Below are 22,286 nucleotides of genomic sequence, written 5' to 3'. Positions count from 1 at the left end.
ACTAAACAAAATACTAGCATACAAACTAGATAGAATGTGCATGCACCAAAGCTTCAACTGTAACTCATACCTTGCCACTTTGTGGAGTTAGCTCACACCTTATCACTTCACGGAGTCAGCTTGTAGTTCATCATGTGTTCAAGTTGCTACATGGTTAGCTAACTTGTAACACAAAGGAATTTAAGAATCTTTCTTCTGCAAAGAGATTAATAAAAAAAAAAAGAGGGGTACATCTAACCAATAGCTTCCAAAAGATTGAAAGTAGAGGAAGAAAGTTCATTTGATTCATCTACTGAATTAGAAACAGTGACTGAGCCTAATATTGACGAAGATGCACCTTTGAAGAAAACTCAAACCAAGTAATTGAATGTTTCCCTTGTCGCTCATCAAAAAAATAGAAGATTGAAACAAGTGAGGGTGACATCTCCTCTTGCCAAAGCTACTAATAAGGCAAGGGAAGAAGAACAGGTCTATTAAAGATACAAGGTTAGACTTTTCTCACTCTTACATACTCTAAAAGGTGTCTCTTTTTAATGAAGAAAAATTTTATTGATGAATACAGCTTCGTTAAGCATGGGATCGATTCTTTACTAAAAAATAATGGACTAATGAAATCAGTGAGCTTTGATAAACCATATGTAATACATGTAGTTTTGGAGTTTTATGCTAACTTTTACGCAACATCAACGATGACCAAAACAAACTTTTTCATAAAGTTCACATACGAAGGAGGCAATGTGATTTCAATCTTGATTTAATTAGGAAGGTGATGAACTGCTACTGCTTGAATATGGTGGAACTTGAGAAGTCCTTAGATACCACAAATTTAATCATTATCAATAATATCCATCCATCATGGCCTTTCAAGGGTAACATTCATGCCTCACCTTTGACTACTACTTATGCAGCCTTATTTGTCATTTATACAAAGAATTGATAACCAAACAGTCAAAGAAATGTTGTTAGCAAAAAGGTAATTTTTCTAATTAGGAAAGTTGTTGAAATGGTCTAATTTGAACTTGGCCAAATTGTCTATGAAGAGTTTGTCAAACATTATAAAAAGTTACACGCCAAGAACCTTTTACCATTTCTTTCCTTGATATTTCAAGTCCTTTTAAAGCAAAATCTTAGACTTATATGAGCAATAGAGCACCTCGAAGAACCATTGCTAAGCTTAAACGGCTTAAGGGAAAACACGTATCAACAAACCCTACAAACTGACCAGGTGACAATAAAGAAGAAGTACATCTAGTTAAGTTTTCCTAATGGCTCCTAAAGTGCCCACTATAATAGGCCCTACGAGTAACATTACATGTTTCACTCAAAGAATGGTTCATCATCTAACTACTTCAATTGACATTCATAATCGAGTCAGAACCAAACTTTAAGTTGAAATTCAAGTTATCCAACTATTAGGGATCAAGAGTTTGCCTTGCACAATGACTTGCTTGCTTACCCCTAAAGCTAATGATTTGGTAATTCTTTAGTACAAAAAATGGGATAATAGAAGAAAGTTGGGTGTTGAAGTTGATGATGATGCTTTTTTTATAATCCTACTGATAGGAGTTATTTTGTCTTTACTTTGTTATTATAGACCTTTTTCAGTTGTTTTCTTTAGATATTCTACAACTATTGAACTTTGAGAAGTTTATTGGTGATTGACTTGTATTATTTTGTTTCACATTCACTTATCATCTTACTTAGTTATAATTATTGTATTTTGATTGTTGATGCAATTACTCGTAAGGCATTAATGGTTAATTTGCTTGATTATGTTTTAAAATAAGTTTGATAGATTAAGGAGATTATGCTAAGAGGAGCTATTGATGTTCTTTTGATAAACTTCCTCATTTGATTGGTATTGTTCAAAAAATTACAATGTTGACTAGTGTTCAAGTGTTTTGAAGTGGTTTTCGAAGCACCAACAGCATCGGCCATTATGGCTAACACTGCTACAATCTTTGTTACTTGTCATATTTGAAGTTGGAAATTTTTGAAACAAAATCTTTGAGCTTTAAATGATGTTGATATTATGGAAGTATCAAAGCCCATATTTGAAGATCAATCCATTTGTAGCAACTTATCTTGAAGATTGAATTGGATCAGATTAAAAAACTGAATCCCTTAGATTGTGTAGATTAGATTGAGATAGCATTGAAGACATATCTCCAAAAATCTATTTTACATTGGCCTTTATTATTATATTGTATCTTGCTATTTTAGCTATTGTTTAATAGGAGACTTAATTGCAGTTGATCCATAATATATTAGCAGGTTTCAAAATCTTATATATTTGATAGACTTGTATAAGTTTTGTACTAAGTATTGAGAGCACTTATCTGTTCATAATGGAACGTCTTTTGATAGTGTAATTGAAAGAGGAAACAAGTTATGTTTATGGTCTAAGTTATCCCCGTGATCTAGATCTTTAGGTACAAAAGTGAAGTTGTTATATTAGGGTGTGATAAGACTTGTATCACTTATTGTATTAGAATTAAAGATAGTGAATTTACTCACTAAGTTAGGCTCCGTAAACATGGAGAAACTGAACTGCGTAAACAATTTTACATGCCCAGTTTCTTCTTATCATAGTGTCATCTTCAATGGCCATTGCAGTCATCTCTTCCATTAAGGCACTATGTTTTCTTAGCAATTAGCAATTATTTGTTTCAATAAGTAACTTTAGTTACTTGAGATCAAGTTCAGCTCAACAGTTACAAGGCATGGCCCTAGGGGTAGTCTAGGAGTGCGGCCGCCCAGGGCCTAGGGCTAGAAGAGGCCCAAAAAATTTTTCTCCAGCTTTTAAAGTAAGAAAAAGAATCTTCAGCCTTCTAGTCTTCTAATCAATGCTTCATTGCAGGTAGAAAAAAAAAAGAAAATGTAGGGAAAAAAATAAAATGGGCCTTCAATTCTTCATCATAAATGCTCCATATCCAACTCCTTAGCTTCTCCAAACCTCCTTTAGTTCCCAAATTCCAACTCCAACCCTTAAAGCTAATGAAGAATTTTAATTTTCCCCAAAAAAATCAACGGTTACTAGCATTCAACCTTCTCTATTTTCTCATAACCATGTCAACGAGAGAAATTTTTCTATAAATTAAATAGGGCCAAATTTCATTTGAGTAATACATCATTCATCAATCAATTGAAGTTATCAATTTTTACTTTATATCTGAGAGATTGAGAGTATGAGATTCTAAAATAATTTTTATGGTAGTTGATGGTGGCTTTGGTGCGATAACCCTTGTCTCTCTTGTTGTCCTGCGTGCTGTGTTGAATTGCCAGTATTCAACTGGCAGCTGCGCCTACTTGCTACCCATAGTGCCTCCTATCTGCGTACCAGATCTACCATTTTTGCAGTTATAATTCTCCCTCCTTCCTCTTCTTTCTTATAATCTTTTCATTCTTAATTTGATGACATCTTTGGGTTTTAACTAATAACGTTATTATATCAGCCTTATATTTAGCTTCTCATTCTAATTCCTTTTTTTGATGAACCATAGTATAGTATACTATACATATCCTTTCTTTATGACTTTATGCGATTAAAATTTTAATTGTTTTTGTGACTCATTTTATTTTTTTAGTTGCATTTCCCTTACAAATAATTGGATATTATTAATTACCATGTTTATTTGTCATTGATTATTATATTTATATTTACAGAATTTCAGTGACTCAATTTGACTTTTGGAATAAGCAAATGTGAAAGCAAATATTCAACTTGAAATTCTTTTATCAGGTGCTATTGTTTTATTTTCTTGTGTTACTTGAGTATCTGATTTATCTTTTATATACACTATTACCTAAAAAGCATTTATCTGGAAGTGAAAAAAGGAAAAAGAGAAAACGTGTTGAAGAGTTAAAAAAATCACAACAATGTGCTATTGATAAATTTGTTTTAAAAAAAGTAGTTTCTAATGAAAATTTGGATCAATCAAATGAAAGTTTGCATAATGGTGTCAATGAGAATGATGAAATTAATGATCCAAATGAGACTAATGATGTGCCAAATGTATCCAGTATTGAAAATATTGGTCTTAATGAAGAACAAACAATTCCTCCTGATATTTGGCATTGATGAAAAACAAACAATTCCTTCTTTGGATATTTATGTTCCTAGAAATTGGGTTAATCTTGATAATAAAATAAAGGACATTTTAGTTTAAAATGGGCTTATATTAGGAGAAATGATTCTTGATTTTCCTCTCGATAATAATAATACTAGGTATTTTTCATATGCTTATTTTTCTAGGAAATTGAGTAATTGTCAGATTAGTGATAGAAAATGGTTAGTTTATTCCAAACATGTTGACAAAGTGCTTTGTTTTTGTTATGATTTGTTCAAATCTATTAGTTACAAAAGTTTGTTAGCAAATGAGGGTTTAAGTGATTGGAGACATTAGTGAGAGGTTCAAACAACATGAAAACAGTGCTGAGCATATGACTAATATGAATACTTAGAATGAAATGAGAGTAAGGTTGGATAAAAATGAAACAATTGATAAAAGCTTGCAAGAACAGATTATGAAAGAGAAAGAGCGATAGAGGCTAGTTTTACTTGGAATATTTTCAGCTATGAAATGTCTTGCTACTCATAATTTGGCTTTTCGAGGATCCAATGAAAAGCTTTACCAAAATAGCAATGGTAATTTCCAGAGACTGATTGAAATGATTGCAGAAATTCGATGTGATAATGCAAGATCATGTTAGACATATTCAAAATCGTGAAATTCATTATCATTATCTTGGGCATAAAATTCAAAATGAGTCGATTTTCCTTTTGGCCGGTAGTGTTAAAATTTCTATAATTAAGACCATCAAAGAGGCAAAATATTTTTCTATAATTCTTTATTGTACCCCCGATATTGGTCAATTAAGAACAAATTACTCTAAGAGTATGATGTGTGAATATGTCAACTAATAAAATAAAATTTGAGGAGTACTTTTTAAAGTTTTTGAAGGTGGATGATACATCTGGGTTGGGATTTTTTAATAAATTACAAGATTTTTTGAAGTCTCTTGATCTTAATGTTGATGATGTAAGGGTTAGGGTTATGATAACGGTTCCTATATGAAAGAGAAGCACCAAGGTGTTCAAAAGCGATTTCTTAAAATAAACCCGAGAGCATTATATATGTCTTGTGCTTGTTATAGTCTGAATCTTAATCTTAGTGATGTGGCAAATTCTTGCATTAGAGCTATTTCATTTTTTGGAACTGTTCAACGCATATATTCATTATTTTGGGGTTCTTCAAAAAGATGAAAAATTTTGCTTGACAATGTCCCTAAATTAACTGTAAAATTTTTATCTAATACTTATTGAGAGAGTCAAATTAAAAGTGCTAAAGCTATTAAAATTCAAACTCCCCAAATAAAATTGGTTTTGTCGAAATTATATGAATCTTGTGATGATGCAAAGTTAAAAAGTGAAACGGAGAGTTTGGTCAATGCACTTGTGAGTTTTGAGTTTTTACTTAGTATGGCAATTTGGTATGAAATTTTATTTGCTATAAATATGGTGTGCAATAAATTGCAATCTAAGTCTATGTGCATTGATATCACCATAAAGCAATTAGAAAGTATATTGTCATATTTTGAAAACTATAGAGATAAAGGCCTTATTTTTAGTATGAATATTACTAAAAGTATTGCACTTGATATGGATGTAGAGTCTACCCTTCCAACAAAGCATTGTGTTATTAAAAAAATAATTTGATGAGAATAACCAAGAGGATAAAGCAATTCAGTCGGCTGATGAATTATTTAGAGTTGATTATTTTTTAGTTATTATAGACATGGAAATTACTTCCTTGAAGAGCATATTTGTATAACTAAAAACATTTGAAAGTATTTTTGGGTTTTTGTTTGATTCAAACAAGTTAAAGTCGTTGGATGAAAAGGAATTGAGAGAATGTTGTGCTACTTTTCACTTTACCTTTTCTCATGGTGATTTATCATATGTTGATTTAAATGATCTTTCTCTGAATTGAAAGTCTTGTAATTTACTTTATTAAATGAATTAATATCAACCATTGAAATTCTTAAGTTTTCTAATCTACAAATTGCTATCTGAATGTTTCAATTGCTTATAATTTTTTTTTAATGGTCCCTGTGATGATGAAAGAAATTTTTCAAAGCTAAAATTAATCAAAACTTACTTGAAGTTGTCAATGTCACAAGAACGGCTGAATGTCCTAACAATTTTATCAATTGAGAAGATTTTTTTTAGAAAACATTGATGTTAATGTTATCGTTATTGATGTTGCATCTCGGAATGCTCATAGAACCCATTTTTTATGATTTTTTATGTTTTTGTAGTTGATGACATAAGAGTAGATTGAATGAAAAAAAATTTGTTAGAAAATATATTATTCGCTAATGTAATAAAATGAATTATTTTAATGAAATTACTAATATATATTTTATTTTATTATATTACATTTTATATTTTTTAAAAGAGCCCAAACAATTTATTATTTCGCTTAAGATCCCAAAAATATCAAGAATACCCTGATAGTTACTGGATCAAATTTGAATTTTATTGGAATCAAACTTAATTAGCTTATGAGCATAAGTGTATTTTTTACATTACCATATAAGTATATAACCCAGAGCGAGATTAGGGCCGTACTAATGAAAAGGGGAGAAAAAAAAAAAAAAGTCCAAAATTTTCCTTTTAGTTGTAAATGGAAGTTGCCAGTAGGGCTGATTACATGAACAGAAATAAAATGAAAATTTGCGGCCGGTTGCTTTTTTTCCTGAGGGAGCGAGAGAGATAGAGAAGGCAGTACTAATAAAATTAATTATGAAAGCGGGGGGAAGCAAACAGTAGAGTTGATTTGATGAACAGAAATAAAATGAAAATTTGCTGCCGATCATATTCTTCTGGTTGGTTCATTATTATTGACAATAGTCTTAAATTTCGGCCAAGGAAAACCTTCCGCAACTTATCAAATAAACAAGTGGATTAGCTAAATCTTCCCCAATGCCCACTTGATTTCCAATCATTATATAATGAAAAATATTTTGGAGAGTACTTTTTTAAAATTATAAGTGCATATTTATCAAAATAAGTAATTATGTATATGATTCTTAATAAAACTTACATACAAGTGAAGTCCAATTACTTGGAAGATTCTCATTTGCTCTTAGATGTGTACCCAACAAACATAACGTAAAATGCAGTCTTATTTCTTTTTCAGTTAGACATTGTATAAGGTAATATTTTTAAGCATCCCATAATTGGAATGGACCAAATAGTTATATACGGTTATAATATAAGCAACGTTAAAGCTTATATGGAAGGAAGGGGCAATAGAATTCGAGGGGAGAGAATTTTGTACCATTCAAATTTGTAAAGATAACGCTACATGTTTTCTTATTACTTCCAGGGGTGAATAACCAGAAAGAAATGTATGAACCCAAAATATTAACTTGAATGAAAAATATGATCGACAATCATTGCTAAGATAATAAGAACTGAACTTTAAGCTCTTGGGGCAGGCAAAAAAGATATGGACTTACCAAAATGAATGTTCGGAAAATTAAACCACCTTAAGTAACCTTTTTTTTTTTTTTTAATCTATCAATAAAACCTTATGAACAGACTGAACCACGATATCACCAAAAATTACTGAAAAGAGTTTGGGTTGAGGGAAAATACTTGAATAAGCTTCGCTAGCTCCCTAGAGGAGATTGTCGAGTTGTGCTTTCAGTTCTTGTATGTTCACCATGTTAATGGTGCTTTTTTCATCTGGAGAATACTCGGTTTTTAAAAGGGATTGAACTTGAATATGGGCTTCCACAATATTCGTCCTGCATAAATAAATAATCCAAATTATTTGAAACTTGCTTCAATATTGTCTACCATGTGCTTAAAGATTATAGAGTTATGGTTTTAAATTTGGGACGGTATCTTACTTAATTGGTTTGAAAAGAATTGTTCTTGTCGATGGGTTCTGTAAATAAAGCTTCATCTTTGCTATCACCAGTGGAAGTTCTTGCTGAATAGCTGAATTTACCTGTTATATTATATTATTATATATAAATCATCAGTTAGTAAGTCTAAACTTTGAAAGCATAAACTGATTTGTCACTAAGGGTGTGCTTAGTTTGGGTGGAAAAGTGGAAGGATGAAAGGAGGGAGTGGAAAAGTGGAAAGAAAATCAATTTTAAGTGTACTTGGTTGAGAAGAAAAGTGAGAAGAAAGAAAATAGGAGGGATACCATTTTCCGTCCTAATGCATAAAAATCAATCCTTTCAAATTGGAATGATAAGTCGAGAGAAAATGAGAGAGATGTGTATGTTAGTTCAAAATTAAGCATCTTTCAAATGTTTTATTTTGTTTCCTTCCAAATTGCAACTCTACCAAGCAATAGATGAAAAAAAAAGGTTGCATTTTATTTCCATTTTTCCATCTCTCCTACCAAGCACACCTATAGAAAGAAAAATTATGTTTTCCATCTTCTAGTTTTCTACCCCTTCAATTTTCCATCTTTCCAATTTTCTTTCCACTCTACCAAGCAAAACCTAAGAGCTTGGTATATCTTGACACACTCTAGAGATTTTCACATAGATGCAACAGTTATATGAATCTGTCTCCATTCTTCCACACCAGGAGCTGCTTCATGATTGTTACAATCCAGATTCCCGTGGCTAGAGTTTTTGCATCAAGGCTTTCCAATATGTATAAATTCATACAGATTCATGCATTACATTTATATAATGTTTCTTTGTGCGTGTGCATGCATACATTTTTCTAACTAAAAACAATGACAAGTTTTCAAAACCAAAGCAAACTGTAACCCCAAAATAGGCTGGCAAAGCATGAATTAAAATGCAACGCACCTTCTGCACAAGTTCAGCCACCTTTTCTGGCGTAGCAAAGGCTTGTTCTTTGAGTGGCTTGGCCATCACTGAGTCTACTTTTTATTCTGAGTACCAGAAGATAATGCAACTTTTACAGCTGTTACCTATAGGAACAAAATAAAGCCTTAGACACTTAGTCATACATCAAAGCAGAATAAATTCCATTACCATCAGAGCTATGATCTGATTCAAAGAAGAATATAAAACAAGGTGTTCAGCATGGCGAGCTGAAGTAAACAGTCATATACAAACCCAAATTTCTATCATTTCAACCGTTATTAGGTACTTTTTAAACTGCTCCAGTCAAAAGGATGTCTTATTTTACCAGCTAGTGATATCTACACTTACAAGAATCTTATATTTTAAGTTGTTAAAAGATCAATCAAGAAGAGAAAAGATGGACCTTGGTAACAAATGACAGCATAGGATCCACAACTTGCTTAGTGACTGCCATAATAAACTCCTCGAAGTTGCTTTTAAACTTTTCTCCAGCTCCTGAACATAAATGAACATATAACATGTGTTATACTATTGGTGGCAAAGTAGATTTCCCAGTATCAATCACTAAAAGGGAAAGAAAAGAGGGGAGGGGCAGTGGAGTTTGCAGGACAAAACATAAATAGTTTGCCAATACTTATTAGTTCAGGGACAAAAGATAATTTCATTTGTTCATTTTAGTAACCTTTCACAAACTATTTCATTTCTTGCCTCCTAATCCCTGAACATTGATGTGTTTGATTGAAGATTATTTTCAACATGCACTTTGGTGCATTCCACTTCAACTCATTGAGGACTGTAAGTAAATTTATCAACAGGTAAAATGCTAACCTTCTTGGCATCTACTTGACTTTCCAAAACACGGGGAGATAAGGTCCTTGCTAATGATGTTGATCTAGTCCAGTCAAATAATGAAGCCTGACCTCTAAGTATCCGTCGCAGATGCTCCTATCAAAGGAATTTTGAAACAAGCATGTAAAAGAAAGGTAAATACGAATGACCTGTTCAAGATCGAAAAGAGCTGAAGATTTAACCATCTAAACATCAAAGAAATCTTAAGTAGAATAATAGCTCTTATTCGTCTTCCCAGTACCTTCTAAAACTCAAAAGGAACTTCAGCTTAAAAATGCTAAAGAGCTGGAGAAGATTGTAAACATCAAGTAGTGCATCTAAGTTAAATAGTAATTTAGACTCGGAGAAACTTACCAGCACATGAGAGAAATCAAGTTCTTTGTATGTAACGGAAAATTCTATGTCAAATGGTGCTATCTGTAAGGCCAAAAACTCATCCTATTAACTAACAATTGAAAGACCAGAAGAAGAGACAATAAGAGAGGAACAAAACAGATAACCTGTTCCCTTAATATCAGAAGATGCTTTATAAGGAAGAGCTGTCCATCCATTGGTGTTGATCTCTTTGTAATTAGTTTGCTTGCTTTCTAGTTAAAATTGAAAGATTAAAAGAGGGGGAAATGAAAATGGATAGAAATCCAACCAAGCTCATTGCATATTTGAGAACACATCAACATGGTAAAGAATGAATAAGCCTGTCAACTTCTTCATAGAGATTGAGTTAAAATTTTTAATCCAAGCTTATCATCTTTGCTATCACCAGTGGAAGTTCTTGCTGAATAGCTGAATTTACCTGTTATATTATATTATTATATATAAATCATCAGTTAGTAAGTCTAAACTTTGAAAGCATAAACTGATTTGTCACTAAGGGTGTGCTTAGTTTGGGTGGAAAAGTGGAAGGATGAAAGGAGGGAGTGGAAAAGTGGAAAGAAAATCAATTTTAAGTGTACTTGGTTGAGAAGAAAAGTGAGAAGAAAGAAAATAGGAGGGATACCATTTTCCGTCCTAATGCATAAAAATCAATCCTTTCAAATTGGAATGATAAGTCGAGAGAAAATGAGAGAGATGTGTATGTTAGTTCAAAATTAAGCATCTTTCAAATGTTTTATTTTGTTTCCTTCCAAATTGCAACTCTACCAAGCAATAGATGAAAAAAAAAGGTTGCATTTTATTTCCATTTTTCCATCTCTCCTACCAAGCACACCTATAGAAAGAAAAATTATGTTTTCCATCTTCTAGTTTTCTACCCCTTCAATTTTCCATCTTTCCAATTTTCTTTCCACTCTACCAAGCAAAACCTAAGAGCTTGGTATATCTTGACACACTCTAGAGATTTTCACATAGATGCAACAGTTATATGAATCTGTCTCCATTCTTCCACACCAGGAGCTGCTTCATGATTGTTACAATCCAGATTCCCGTGGCTAGAGTTTTTTGCATCAAGGCTTTCCAATATGTATAAATTCATACAGATTCATGCATTACATTTATATAATGTTTCTTTGTGCGTGTGCATGCATACATTTTTCTAACTAAAAACAATGACAAGTTTTCAAAAACCAAAGCAAACTGTAACCCCAAAATAGGCTGGCAAAGCATGAATTAAAAATGCAACGCACCTTCTGCACAAGTTCAGCCACCTTTTCTGGCGTAGCAAAGGCTTGTTCTTTGAGTGGCTTGGCCATCACTGAGTCTACTTTTTTATTCTGAGTACCAGAAGATAATGCAACTTTTACAGCTGTTACCTATAGGAACAAAATAAAGCCTTAGACACTTAGTCATACATCAAAGCAGAATAAATTCCATTACCATCAGAGCTATGATCTGATTCAAAGAAGAATATAAAACAAGGTGTTCAGCATGGCGAGCTGAAGTAAACAGTCATATACAAACCCAAATTTCTATCATTTCAACCGTTATTAGGTACTTTTTAAACTGCTCCAGTCAAAAGGATGTCTTATTTTACCAGCTAGTGATATCTACACTTACAAGAATCTTATATTTTAAGTTGTTAAAAGATCAATCAAGAAGAGAAAAGATGGACCTTGGTAACAAATGACAGCATAGGATCCACAACTTGCTTAGTGACTGCCATAATAAACTCCTCGCAAGTTGCTTTTAAACTTTTCTCCAGCTCCTGAACATAAATGAACATATAACATGTGTTATACTATTGGTGGCAAAGTAGATTTCCCAGTATCAATCACTAAAAGGGAAAGAAAAGAGGGGAGGGGCAGTGGAGTTTGCAGGACAAAACATAAATAGTTTGCCAATACTTATTAGTTCAGGGACAAAAGATAATTTCATTTGTTCATTTTAGTAACCTTTCACAAACTATTTCATTTCTTGCCTCCTAATCCCTGAACATTGATGTGTTTGATTGAAGATTATTTTCAACATGCACTTTGGTGCATTCCACTTCAACTCATTGAGGACTGTAAGTAAATTTATCAACAGGTAAAATGCTAACCTTCTTGGCATCTACTTGACTTTCCAAAACACGGGGAGATAAGGTCCTTGCTAATGATGTTGATCTAGTCCAGTCAAATAATGAAGCCTGACCTCTAAGTATCCGTCGCAGATGCTCCTATCAAAGGAATTTTGAAACAAGCATGTAAAAGAAAGGTAAATCTGAATGACCTGTTCAAGATCGAAAAGAGCTGAAGATTTAACCATCTAAACATCAAAGAAATCTTAAGTAGAATAATAGCTCTTATTCGTCTTCCCAGTACCTTCTAAAACTCAAAAGGAACTTCAGCTTAAAAATGCTAAAGAGCTGGAGAAGATTGTAAACATCAAGTAGTGCATCTAAGTTAAATAGTAATTTAGACTCGGAGAAACTTACCAGCACATGAGAGAAATCAAGTTCTTTGTATGTAACGGAAAATTCTATGTCAAATGGTGCTATCTGTAAGGCCAAAAACTCATCCTATTAACTAACAATTGAAAGACCAGAAGAAGAGACAATAAGAGAGGAACAAAACAGATAACCTGTTCCCTTAATATCAGAAGATGCTTTATAAGGAAGAGCTGTCCATCCATTGGTGTTGATCTCTTTGTAATTAGTTTGCTTGCTTTCTAGTTAAAATTGAAAGATTAAAAGAGGGGGAAATGAAAATGGATAGAAATCCAACCAAGCTCATTGCATATTTGAGAACACATCAACATGGTAAAGAATGAATAAGCCTGTCAACTTCTTCATAGAGATTGAGTTAAAATTTTTAATCCAAGCTTATCCACGTATAGAATGCATCATTCTATGGCATGAACATGTTTATAATAGCAAATAACTTAAGGCCTAGAAAAGTAACTGTTACCCAGCTCACTCACTTGGATAGAGTCAGAACAAACTTCTAAAGCTTCCTGAGAAAAACAGCACAAATTAAGTTTTTTACAGAATATGCAAAAGGGAAAACTTTATTAATTGATATAAGAAACTGAACAAGGGTGATTATTGAAAGACTCAAGGCACCTGCGCCAAGCCAGTAAAGACTTCTGATTCCAAACAACGATACAATTTTGAAAGAATAGATACAGTTTTCTCTAATGGTGGATACCAAGTTTTGAACATATCTGGATTTGCATCAGCCTGCAGGAAAAAAAATATTAACACAGATAGAAGTGTTAATTTCATGTAATTACATTTCCCAAAGGGGAAAACATAAAGTTAAATTCAAGCAAACATGATCAATGTGATACTAATCTGGCCAATATCAATCTCCAGATATGTCAAAGCTGCAGACACTACATACTTCACTAAATGCTTACACTTACAAGTCTGCAAGTAGGTTTTGGATATGCATGTTTGCTAACCAACTAGAACAACCCACACTCAACACATGCAGGTCCAATACAACAGCAACAGGATGACGAATTTGTTCCCATTCAGCATGAGACACCCAATATACTAGTTTTCCCATTTCAAGTTACAACTTACAATATTATAGGAAAAGCACTCACTCCAGACATGTCACATGTACATATCACACATGCTTCTTTCATTCAAGGAATTGAAACAATGGGGCCAAAACTCCATGTATTATTGTTAGGGTGTTCGGTTATGAAACAACATAAATTAAACAGACACAAACATATAGTGAAACACTTAGGTCTGAGCAGAAAAGGAAGCAAATGAAGTAACACAAATTTAAGGAATCAAGTTAGGTTTTATGATTATAGTTACAAAGATCATAGACACAAGGGTCTAATTAGAATCAATAACATTGACTTGCAGGAGAAATTAGCTTGCCAATTTGAAAATTTTCAAACAAATATGAATATTTAAGACACATAATCAATTATCTTTAAGCCGGGATAAAGTAAGAGTGATAGTGAACTTACAGAAGCAGTTTCTGTCTTTACATCTGCAGTATGCTGCAGCTTTGCAGGGTAATCGAAGTCTTCATCAAATGGTATATAATTTGCAATCTGTGTAAGAAAGAAGACAATGTGGCAACTAAAATCAACATATATGGAAGCAAGTTCAGTGTTGTGATGTGTGGCATTTTCCAAGTCATGCACACTCCAAGTGAAAAGCACAAGATAATCACTCCCAAAATTGTAAGCATGGAATGCAACTCTTAACAAATTTCTCCTTCAATCTAAAATAATGGGCAACTAAAGCAATTTGTGCTTTCAACAACTCAGAGGGAAGTCACTGGCAATCACTTGATTTTCAGTACGAATCTACCAGATGGGAAAACCAAGAGTTCATTTCCAATCAACTACCACAAACATCAAGGAGCAGAAAGACTACTATGCTCAATAAGGTAAAGAGTTGGTAGCTTCCATCGATTTATGAGATGCACACAAAGAGATATAGATACGTAAGCAATAAACAGACCTCATCACGGATATGAGTTCGAGCACGAAAGGTCAAGCGTTCATGAATGTCTGCCAAAATTCTTTCTAATGTAGGACGTAATCCGGCCAATGACTCACTCCTTCGGCTAAGCTGTTCTCCCAAGACTTCAACTTTGAGGATATCAACCAGCTCACAAAGAAAATCAACATTTGTTTCATGAATGAGTCTTGGACGCAATGTATCATATAAGTATGTAGACCTACAATCAAATACGACTTAGTAACACATGCAAAATATTTATTCTTAAGTCAAACTCTGAAATATTATTTTGATTAATTTCCATAAAGCATCATAAAGCCGTGTAGTAAGGAAACAAAATGAAAATAGAACAAAGGAAAGAAAGCTCTACAATTTAGCAACAAGGAACTTACAGAGGATCTATTAATGGTGCCAAACTTGAAACGTCCTCTGAAGAAGAAGGGAAAAAATGATCAAAGAGTTGATGCTCAAGTTGACAGACCTGCAGTCATGGCAACATGTAGGCCCCAGTTAATAAAGAAAGTATTTGTCTCTTCAATTTACCAACACCAGTGTAAGTAAAAACTTAAAGATTCAGGCTAGATTTTACTGTCTCTAATGCCACCAAACATATAAAACATGAAGAGAGTGCATGACTCAAGTAGTAAGTTTTGCTTCAGTTGATCAGAAGTTCCAAGAACCATAATCGTATTCAGGTACTAACTTAAGGACAGTTTAGTTTACCATACCTGCATTAGGTAAGCACATCCTGATCTAGTCAACGAAGGCAAACCCTCTTTCTTGGCAAATTCAGATATTCGCTGATGCGCTATGCCTTTTATCTGAAAAAGCGTATATTCACAGATACATTAAGAATTTATTTGAATGCTACAGTAAGTGGTGTACAAAAGTGGCAGTAACATAAAATTCACTCACCAAAGAAAGGCGCTGTTCACAGTACAATTTATGGCATTCTGCAAGAATATGAAAATATTCTTTCCTTGATGCTCTGCTTTCAATTTCTTCTAATACTGGCTTAAGCTGCAAATGCTTAAAATTGTTAATGATATCGGCTGAAAGAGAGTCATATTTCTTCACATATGAGAGCTTTCAGACCAGAAAAGGAAATCATTACCTCACTAGCAGCTGCCTTGAATCGGATATAAATTACAGATGCCTCAACACCCTCAGAAAGAGATGCTTTGTTGCCACCACTGCTCTGAATTGCTGCCTGAACCTGATGAAAGAAGAACAAGCATTTTGGGAGGCATTAATTCATCCATAAAAGCATACTTATGCACGTAAATTTGACCTAGAGGTGGATAATTTACCTGAGAAGAAGCCCTTTTGAGAACAGAAAGTACATGGGAGCGGATCATACCCAGGGCTCGAGACTGTAAAAGTAGGTTTCTATATATTTTACTAAAAGAAAAAAGTCTATTTATACGCATGCATTTCGTCCACTTAGCAAAACAATCCATAGATTGTCAACATAACTCCTTACCTGGAGTTGACGGAATTTTAGCAAATAAACACTTGATTCAGCATATTGTGGATTATTTTCAACATACCTACAATGATGAAAAATTCAATATGATAAGAAACTTTTATTACATTTGCTCATCAGGGGACAATTATTAAACAATTGTTGACTAGCTTGCAAAGGTGGACTAAGTTCAAATGTAACTTACGATATGCACTCGTCAAGCCGTTTAAGAAGTGGGAGAAAGTTTGCATTCCCAACATTCATGTTTTGAAAATAAAAGTTAGAAGTAACCTGCACACAAGAGGTTAAATTACAAAACCATGAATTTCGGACTTATTGGACTGACAACAATTCAACATGACCCTATATATATTAACATAAATCCTAAAGGATAAAAGGCCATAAACTAAGACAAAAGCAATATATAAATTCAAAGTAAACCGATCTCTAGTTAAGATAGCATTCAAACCTTACATTCTCCAACTCATCAAAATACTTGAGCTTACTGCGAAGTGCTTCAGCAAACTCGATCAGCTTTTGCTTCTCCATTACCTGCAATAAAGAACAAGCTAGTGATGCAATCAATCGACTAACTTAAACCAAAATTTTCCATCCCACAGAGAAGTGGATTACAGCTATCAAACATAAAGCCCAAAGTGAAAAGCTAGAAACAAAAAGATGGAACCAAATTCCTAACCATACAAAAAAAAATCATACCAATCGATCACATGCATCATGAAGAGTTTTAGTTTTTGTTGCTACCGCTTGGTGTTGCAGCTGTAGTTCATTAAAAAGATCTAGGGTCTCATCCACCTGCACAGAAGTATACTTCTAGCTTAGAAATCATAAGGAAAAGATAGATCTAACTTAATAAATAGCCAGCAAAGCAAATGATAGAATACACAGAGATATAAAACAGGTCATGAACGTACCTGTCGAAGTATATCATCACAAGTCTGTATGCGGTCTGTCAGAGTATTAACATAGTGCTGATATTTCTCCTCAGTCTAAGAGAACCAATTTAGATAAAATAAACAAATATTCAACATCATTGTCCAACGAACATATATGTTGCAACAAGATATAACTACTAACCTCAGACCTCATGGCCGATTCAAGATCTGTGAACCATTTATAGAACTGTACAGAATAGGAAAAAGAAGCAAATGCTTTAGATCAGAATTAATCAATTTCATAACCCTAGTAGAATTAGAACATTAGAAAAACAAACTAATGTAACCATCTACGTAAGATTAGATTCCAACTCAAACAAGACACATAATAAATCTGACTTACCTGATTTGTATTAACCAAAATTGCCTCAATAGCTTCAGAATCTCCAAAATTGTTATCCTTTGTAGAAACAGACAAGCCAGCATCTTGCCCAGAGGTTCGCTCTTGAGCCTACAAGAGCACGTTCCAAACGTCTTTCACCAAAATATCCAAAATGCAATTAAAAAAAGTAACAACAAGCAACAAAATTACTCACCAAATTTGCCGGAAACGGCCTTTCCGCAACTGCATGAGATAGCATCAGTATTGCTCCTTGCTGCTGCTCCGTCAGAGGCGCATTCTACACACAAACCCAAAATAAAGAAATCAAATTAAGCAAAAAAAAAAAAAATCTAAAATAGCGCATTCGGTTCCACAACACAGATCCGAACTTCAAACTAAAAATTTTTTAACTCTTCCGAATTATTAATAATATAATGACATTTTACTCCAAAAAAAATAATGTGATAACATTTCGGTTACAATTACCGCTCCGTTTAGGAGATCGGATCTTATAATTGCTACATTTAAAGATAATGAAATCAAACTCAGGAGAAATGAGTTGAAAGTTTTTTAAGTTCATTGAGATCCAATTAAAGCAGATCTAAATTAGGAGAGGTTCAACTCGGAAAGTTGAAGGCAAACGATTACGAGTTGGAAGAGTAAGTACAGAAGAAAGAGAACCTGTTCCCAAGTAGAAGCGAAGTTGTAGCCTTTGGAAATGGCTCCAGATTTGGGGAGGTTTGGAGGTGTTGCTGCTGAATTTGTTGCCATTCTTTTTTTCTTTTTTGGGTTCTGTTTTGTTTCGGGGAGTCTGGTTGTGATGGACCAGACGGACCTTTAGCTATTTGCTCATTAGACGACGCTACTAATTGAATCCAACGCCATTTTAAACCCGGTTGTGGTTTGACGTGGTGAAGCTGATGACCTTTCAAGACGTACTGTTTTCACTTCAACGACGTCGTATTCCATTTTCTATTTTTTTTTTCGTCTTAATTAATCTCTTACACCAATAAGGGAAAAAGGAACCAAATAGTATGCAATTAAAAATCAAATTAGTTAATTCAATTGATTTAACCATTTTAATTTTTAAAACATTAATTAATAATAACTAAGAAAATTTCATAAATAAAATAAATTTTCAAGAAGTTTATATTTACAAAAATCAAAGATGAAAAATACCCCAATTTATTGTTAAAAAGTAAAATAAAAATTAAGAAAATTATATTTACAAAATATGGTTTTATTGATTTTAACTAATTTTACAAGTTTTGTGTTGTTACCTAAATGTCCAGTTCAATCTTAAACCTTAAAAATTTTGTTTTTTAAGGTTGATATACACTTCACTTCAGTTTCCTGTTTTATTTTTTATAGGAGTAATAACATGTTCCATATACAGACGAAATGAGCAGCAAGACTTTGTAACGGATGCTTCCAATTTTTGGCAAGCTTCATTGCAAAGAAAGAAAATAGCAGAGTTTTGTGATTTGCTCATTAGCAGAAGCAGATGGCTACAAAATAACAAATTGATTGATCAATTAAAGGAAGCTTTGCGGCTACTTGTTTGGAAAACATTGAGCTGAAACAGCTCAGTCTTTAACATCAGCTACACCTCCTGGAGAAATCTGAAATCGAGCTTCAGCCTCGGCCAAGCAAGGTGAGCTTATTATTTTACAAATACGTTCCTCCCCTCTTCCCTTCCGAACAGCCAGTCTATTGTCAATGACAAGCTTATAGTTAGTAGAAGCTTTCGAAGAAGAGTAGTTGGGAGAAAAGGGAAAAACTAGGCCTTCCAGTTTCAATAACAAACCTTGTTGTGGAAGCATGAGCCATGATGTTACCGCCAATAGGCTTAATTTGAGGACCGGCAAAGATTGCTGAACCATCCACTTGAGCAACTACTTGGTTCGTAATTACAACGGCCACGCCAAACTACAGTCACACAAAATGCACATAAAAACATGATAAATACAAGTGAAAATACAACTGTAAGAGACTCATAAGCAAGAAAGCAATTCATTGCTTAATGCAACTAAAGATGTAAAAAAGCCTCCAACCTCATCTGCCAATTTCTGAAGGCTCCTGAGGAACTTCGCAAGATGCATTTGTCGGGCAGAGAGTTCACCCCTCCCAGTAAAATCTGTTCTATAGAGGGCAGTAGCACTATCAACTATCATAAGCGCAAACCTATAAAAGAAATCCATCAAATGATCAACCATGTTACCCAACTATATTAGAGATAATTCCTCTTGATAGGGTCAAGCAAAGGAACTTTTTTTTATCAATACCTTGTTTCCACCATCATTGAAGCTGCTTCAAGTAAAAGCCTAGACTGATGGTCAGTGTTATATGCTCTAGCATAGGCCACATTCTCCAATACATCAGCACCATTCAGTCCAAACCTGCAACATTCAACAACAGAGTTAACCATCAATGCTGTCACATAGCATGGCAGTACAGTCCTTATCATGGTAGCCACGAATCACCTCTCCGCTATCTGTAATAGTCTTTGTGGTCTGAATGTCCCTTCAGCATCAATGTACATTGCTTTTCCCTCACCACCTCCTTGATCTAATGGAAGCTGAAATATCATAGAAATTTAGAAGCAGGCCAAATGCACTTACTGTTATGTTAGGCAGAAAAAGTATGTGCAACATATACATGAGTTGCAAGAAAACTCAGTGAATGAAGAGAAGAGGTCTTACTTGGCATGTTACACATAATGTGTGACAAAGCTGTGTCTTTCCCGAACGGAACTCACCATATATCTCGGTAATGGACCCAGTCTCGATTCCACCTGTTCTATAGAAAACCAAGTGAGTGTGTAATGATACATACAATTAATTTACAGTTCATATAGTGAATTTTAACTGAGTGTTAAAGAGTCAAAGTCAAAATACATGAGAGCGTATGCACCTTCCAAAATTTTATCAAGTTCACTTGACCCAGATGTTATCTGAATTATCTCCAACCTTTGAGCATGGAGCTGGCTAGCACTGGTGAAGCCCAAGGGAACCAATTTGGAAGCTGTCAAGCACCAAAGAAGACTTAAAAACTTTTTTTAATTTCAAATCACTTTACAAGATTATAGTGAACAACATAATTATGGAAACAGCAGCATACCGGCTTCCATAATCTTGTCAACTTTAGCTTCACTGATTCCTTTGATCTGAAGAAGATCTTTCCTTGGGGTATAAGCAACAGATTCAACCGTACAAAGACCAGCATCCTTGAGCTTCTTTACGTCCAGAGCTGCAATGCCCGATGCCTTCAATTGAATAAAAAAATATATATAAGAACAAAATCCAAAAGTATAACTTAAGCCCGATATACTAGAGAATTTATATTTTCAATGGCTTACAGTATAACAAAAAAGCAGTTAATACAATCTCCATCTAATGGTCCAAACTTGACAAGAAACCCTAACAGAAAATTCCCCACCTAATCAGCAATCGAGAAAATATAACCCATCTACTACGATCTCATCTAATTAGGTAAAATGGAAAGAAAAAAAAAACGAAATTGGAAAGAACCCATGGTGGAAATATAACCCATTTTCGTTTTTGGAATCCTAGAAAAAGAATTCACTATGATTTCTTCTCAAAAATTGGACCAATCAAGAAAAGGAACATCATTTCGGGAACTTAGAAAAAAACCCACATAGAAAAGCGTCTTACTTTTGAATACAATGGAACAAAAAGCGAAATATAGTAGATTGTTCTTATTTGACCTGAAGCTGCTCAACAGGGAAGGGACCGTGCTGCATTTCGTCAAGCTCCTCTTGTTCCTGTTGTTGTTGAGCCATCTTTGGGTTTCTCTGCTGCTCCATTTTGTCGCCGAGTATACCAGGTACCAAAGCCCAGATAAAAGGAGAGGGTTCAACACTGAACAGGAGAAAGGAAATGGAAGGGAGAGAGAAGTGAGGAGGGAAAGGAAATATTTTGAAAGGAGATGAAAGGAGCGCCAAAAGATCACATTGGAGGCTTGTCTGGCAATTTTGTAGCTTGTGGGGTGCAATTGAATGTGGCTAATGGCCCAAAAAGAAGTCTTCAATTTGATTTGGATATGCTTCCCTGAAGGAAATGAAGAAGCCCACCAAGAAGCAATAGCACAAGTGTTTAAAGCAGTCCATTTCTTGTTTCAGAAGTGCCTTGAGAAGGTATAGGATTCCTTTGGATTAGAGTTTACCCATGGTAAGATGGAATTTTGGCTGAATAATCCTTTTCACTGTATTGTTTGGAAGACTTGAGGTGCGATGCAATTGAAAACTCTCACCACGATATTGCTCTCAATTTTCACTAGAGCCAAAGGTGCCATAAAGAAAAAGTTGAGGTCATTTTCTTTATTACTCTTGTTCTTTTTTTTCTATTTTTTTGAGTTTTATAGAAAGCAAAATATTATTAGATATTATTATTTAATTTTTATATAACAATTTAATAAATATATAATTTTATTTTCATAAATATAAAATTTTATTTATTATTTAATATAAAATAATTTAAATATATTTTATTATTTATTATTAATGTAATTTAAAAATATTTAAATTTTATTACATATGATTTTAATATTTTAATTATCATTTTATAAAAAATAAAATTTTATTTTATGTTATATTATATTATTTATTGTTAATATAAATTTAATTATTTATTTTATTATAAATACATTGTAAACTAATGTCTATAATGGTCATTTTTTATTTTCAACTCACCGCTATAGCTGCGTTTGAATCCAAACACACATCCACCGCTATTTCTAATCCCACTGCTATAGTATCCAATCTCACCACTACAGTAACTAATCTCACTACCACTACAGTTTTTAACCTCACCGGAGATAAACACGCTGCCCATCCGAACTAAGCCATATGTTTATGAATGGTGCGTTTGCGATTCCATTGGTTTTCTTGATAGAGTCGAATTTTATATTTGGTAGTATAAATTATAATTACACAAGAATGTATTTTATATTTCAAGAATA

General features: G+C 33.6%; 2 protein-coding genes across 2 annotated transcripts; both read right to left on the bottom strand.

Annotated features, from left to right (window-relative positions):
• Window positions 1-7,354: 7,354 nt before the first annotated feature.
• Window positions 7,355-18,228, bottom strand: LOC108486627 (conserved oligomeric Golgi complex subunit 3-like). The gene is made up of 25 exons (XM_017790777.2): window positions 17,988-18,228; window positions 17,521-17,604; window positions 17,328-17,435; window positions 17,127-17,171; window positions 16,964-17,038; window positions 16,749-16,844; window positions 16,506-16,583; window positions 16,237-16,322; window positions 16,050-16,116; window positions 15,877-15,939; window positions 15,681-15,782; window positions 15,482-15,586; window positions 15,295-15,387; window positions 14,959-15,047; window positions 14,567-14,786; window positions 14,065-14,151; window positions 13,196-13,312; window positions 13,054-13,086; window positions 12,715-12,801; window positions 12,569-12,631; window positions 12,194-12,310; window positions 11,768-11,860; window positions 11,343-11,468; window positions 7,924-8,024; window positions 7,355-7,818 (listed from the first exon to the last, which is right to left on the bottom strand). Exons 1-25 carry the CDS (start codon window positions 18,075-18,077, stop codon window positions 7,689-7,691), a joined length of 2,355 nt encoding a protein of 784 aa, XP_017646266.1. The 5' UTR covers window positions 18,078-18,228; the 3' UTR covers window positions 7,355-7,688.
• Window positions 18,229-18,721: 493 nt separating this feature from the next.
• On the bottom strand, window positions 18,722-21,308 carry LOC108485477 (DNA repair protein RAD51 homolog). Its single transcript, XM_017789324.2, has 9 exons — window positions 21,034-21,308; window positions 20,427-20,571; window positions 20,220-20,330; window positions 20,009-20,100; window positions 19,790-19,884; window positions 19,592-19,705; window positions 19,361-19,490; window positions 19,114-19,235; window positions 18,722-19,016 (listed from the first exon to the last, which is right to left on the bottom strand). The coding sequence occupies exons 1-9, from the start codon at window positions 21,130-21,132 to the stop codon at window positions 18,893-18,895; spliced, it is 1,032 nt and encodes a 343-aa protein (XP_017644813.1). The 5' UTR covers window positions 21,133-21,308; the 3' UTR covers window positions 18,722-18,892.
• Window positions 21,309-22,286: the final 978 nt, after the last annotated feature.

This window comes from Gossypium arboreum, chromosome 6 (genome assembly GCF_025698485.1).
Source record: "Gossypium arboreum isolate Shixiya-1 chromosome 6, ASM2569848v2, whole genome shotgun sequence".
Classification (NCBI taxonomy): Eukaryota; Viridiplantae; Streptophyta; class Magnoliopsida; order Malvales; family Malvaceae; genus Gossypium; species Gossypium arboreum.
This window is presented reverse-complemented; position numbering and strand designations above follow the sequence as displayed.

What these genes read in the sequence shown, in the direction of transcription:
- LOC108485477 (XM_017789324.2), bottom strand. Translation starts at nt 21,132, where the DNA reads ATGGAGCAGCAGAGAAACCCAAAGATGGCTCAACAACAACAGGAACAA. An exon ending in TCCCTGTTGAGCAGCTTCAG is followed by an intron (nt 20,572 to 21,033) that starts GTCAAATAAGAA and finishes ATTCAATTGAAG; the next exon opens with GCATCGGGCATTGCAGCTCT. An exon ending in CATTATGTGTAACATGCCAA is followed by an intron (nt 19,885 to 20,008) that starts GTAAGACCTCTT and finishes ATGATATTTCAG; the next exon opens with CTTCCATTAGATCAAGGAGG.
- LOC108486627 (XM_017790777.2), bottom strand. Translation starts at nt 18,077, where the DNA reads ATGGCAACAAATTCAGCAGCAACACCTCCAAACCTCCCCAAATCTGGA. An exon ending in GGCCGTTTCCGGCAAATTTG is followed by an intron (nt 17,436 to 17,520) that starts GTGAGTAATTTT and finishes GTGCTCTTGTAG; the next exon opens with GCTCAAGAGCGAACCTCTGG. An exon ending in CGGCTTGACGAGTGCATATC is followed by an intron (nt 16,117 to 16,236) that starts GTAAGTTACATT and finishes TCATCATTGTAG; the next exon opens with GTATGTTGAAAATAATCCAC.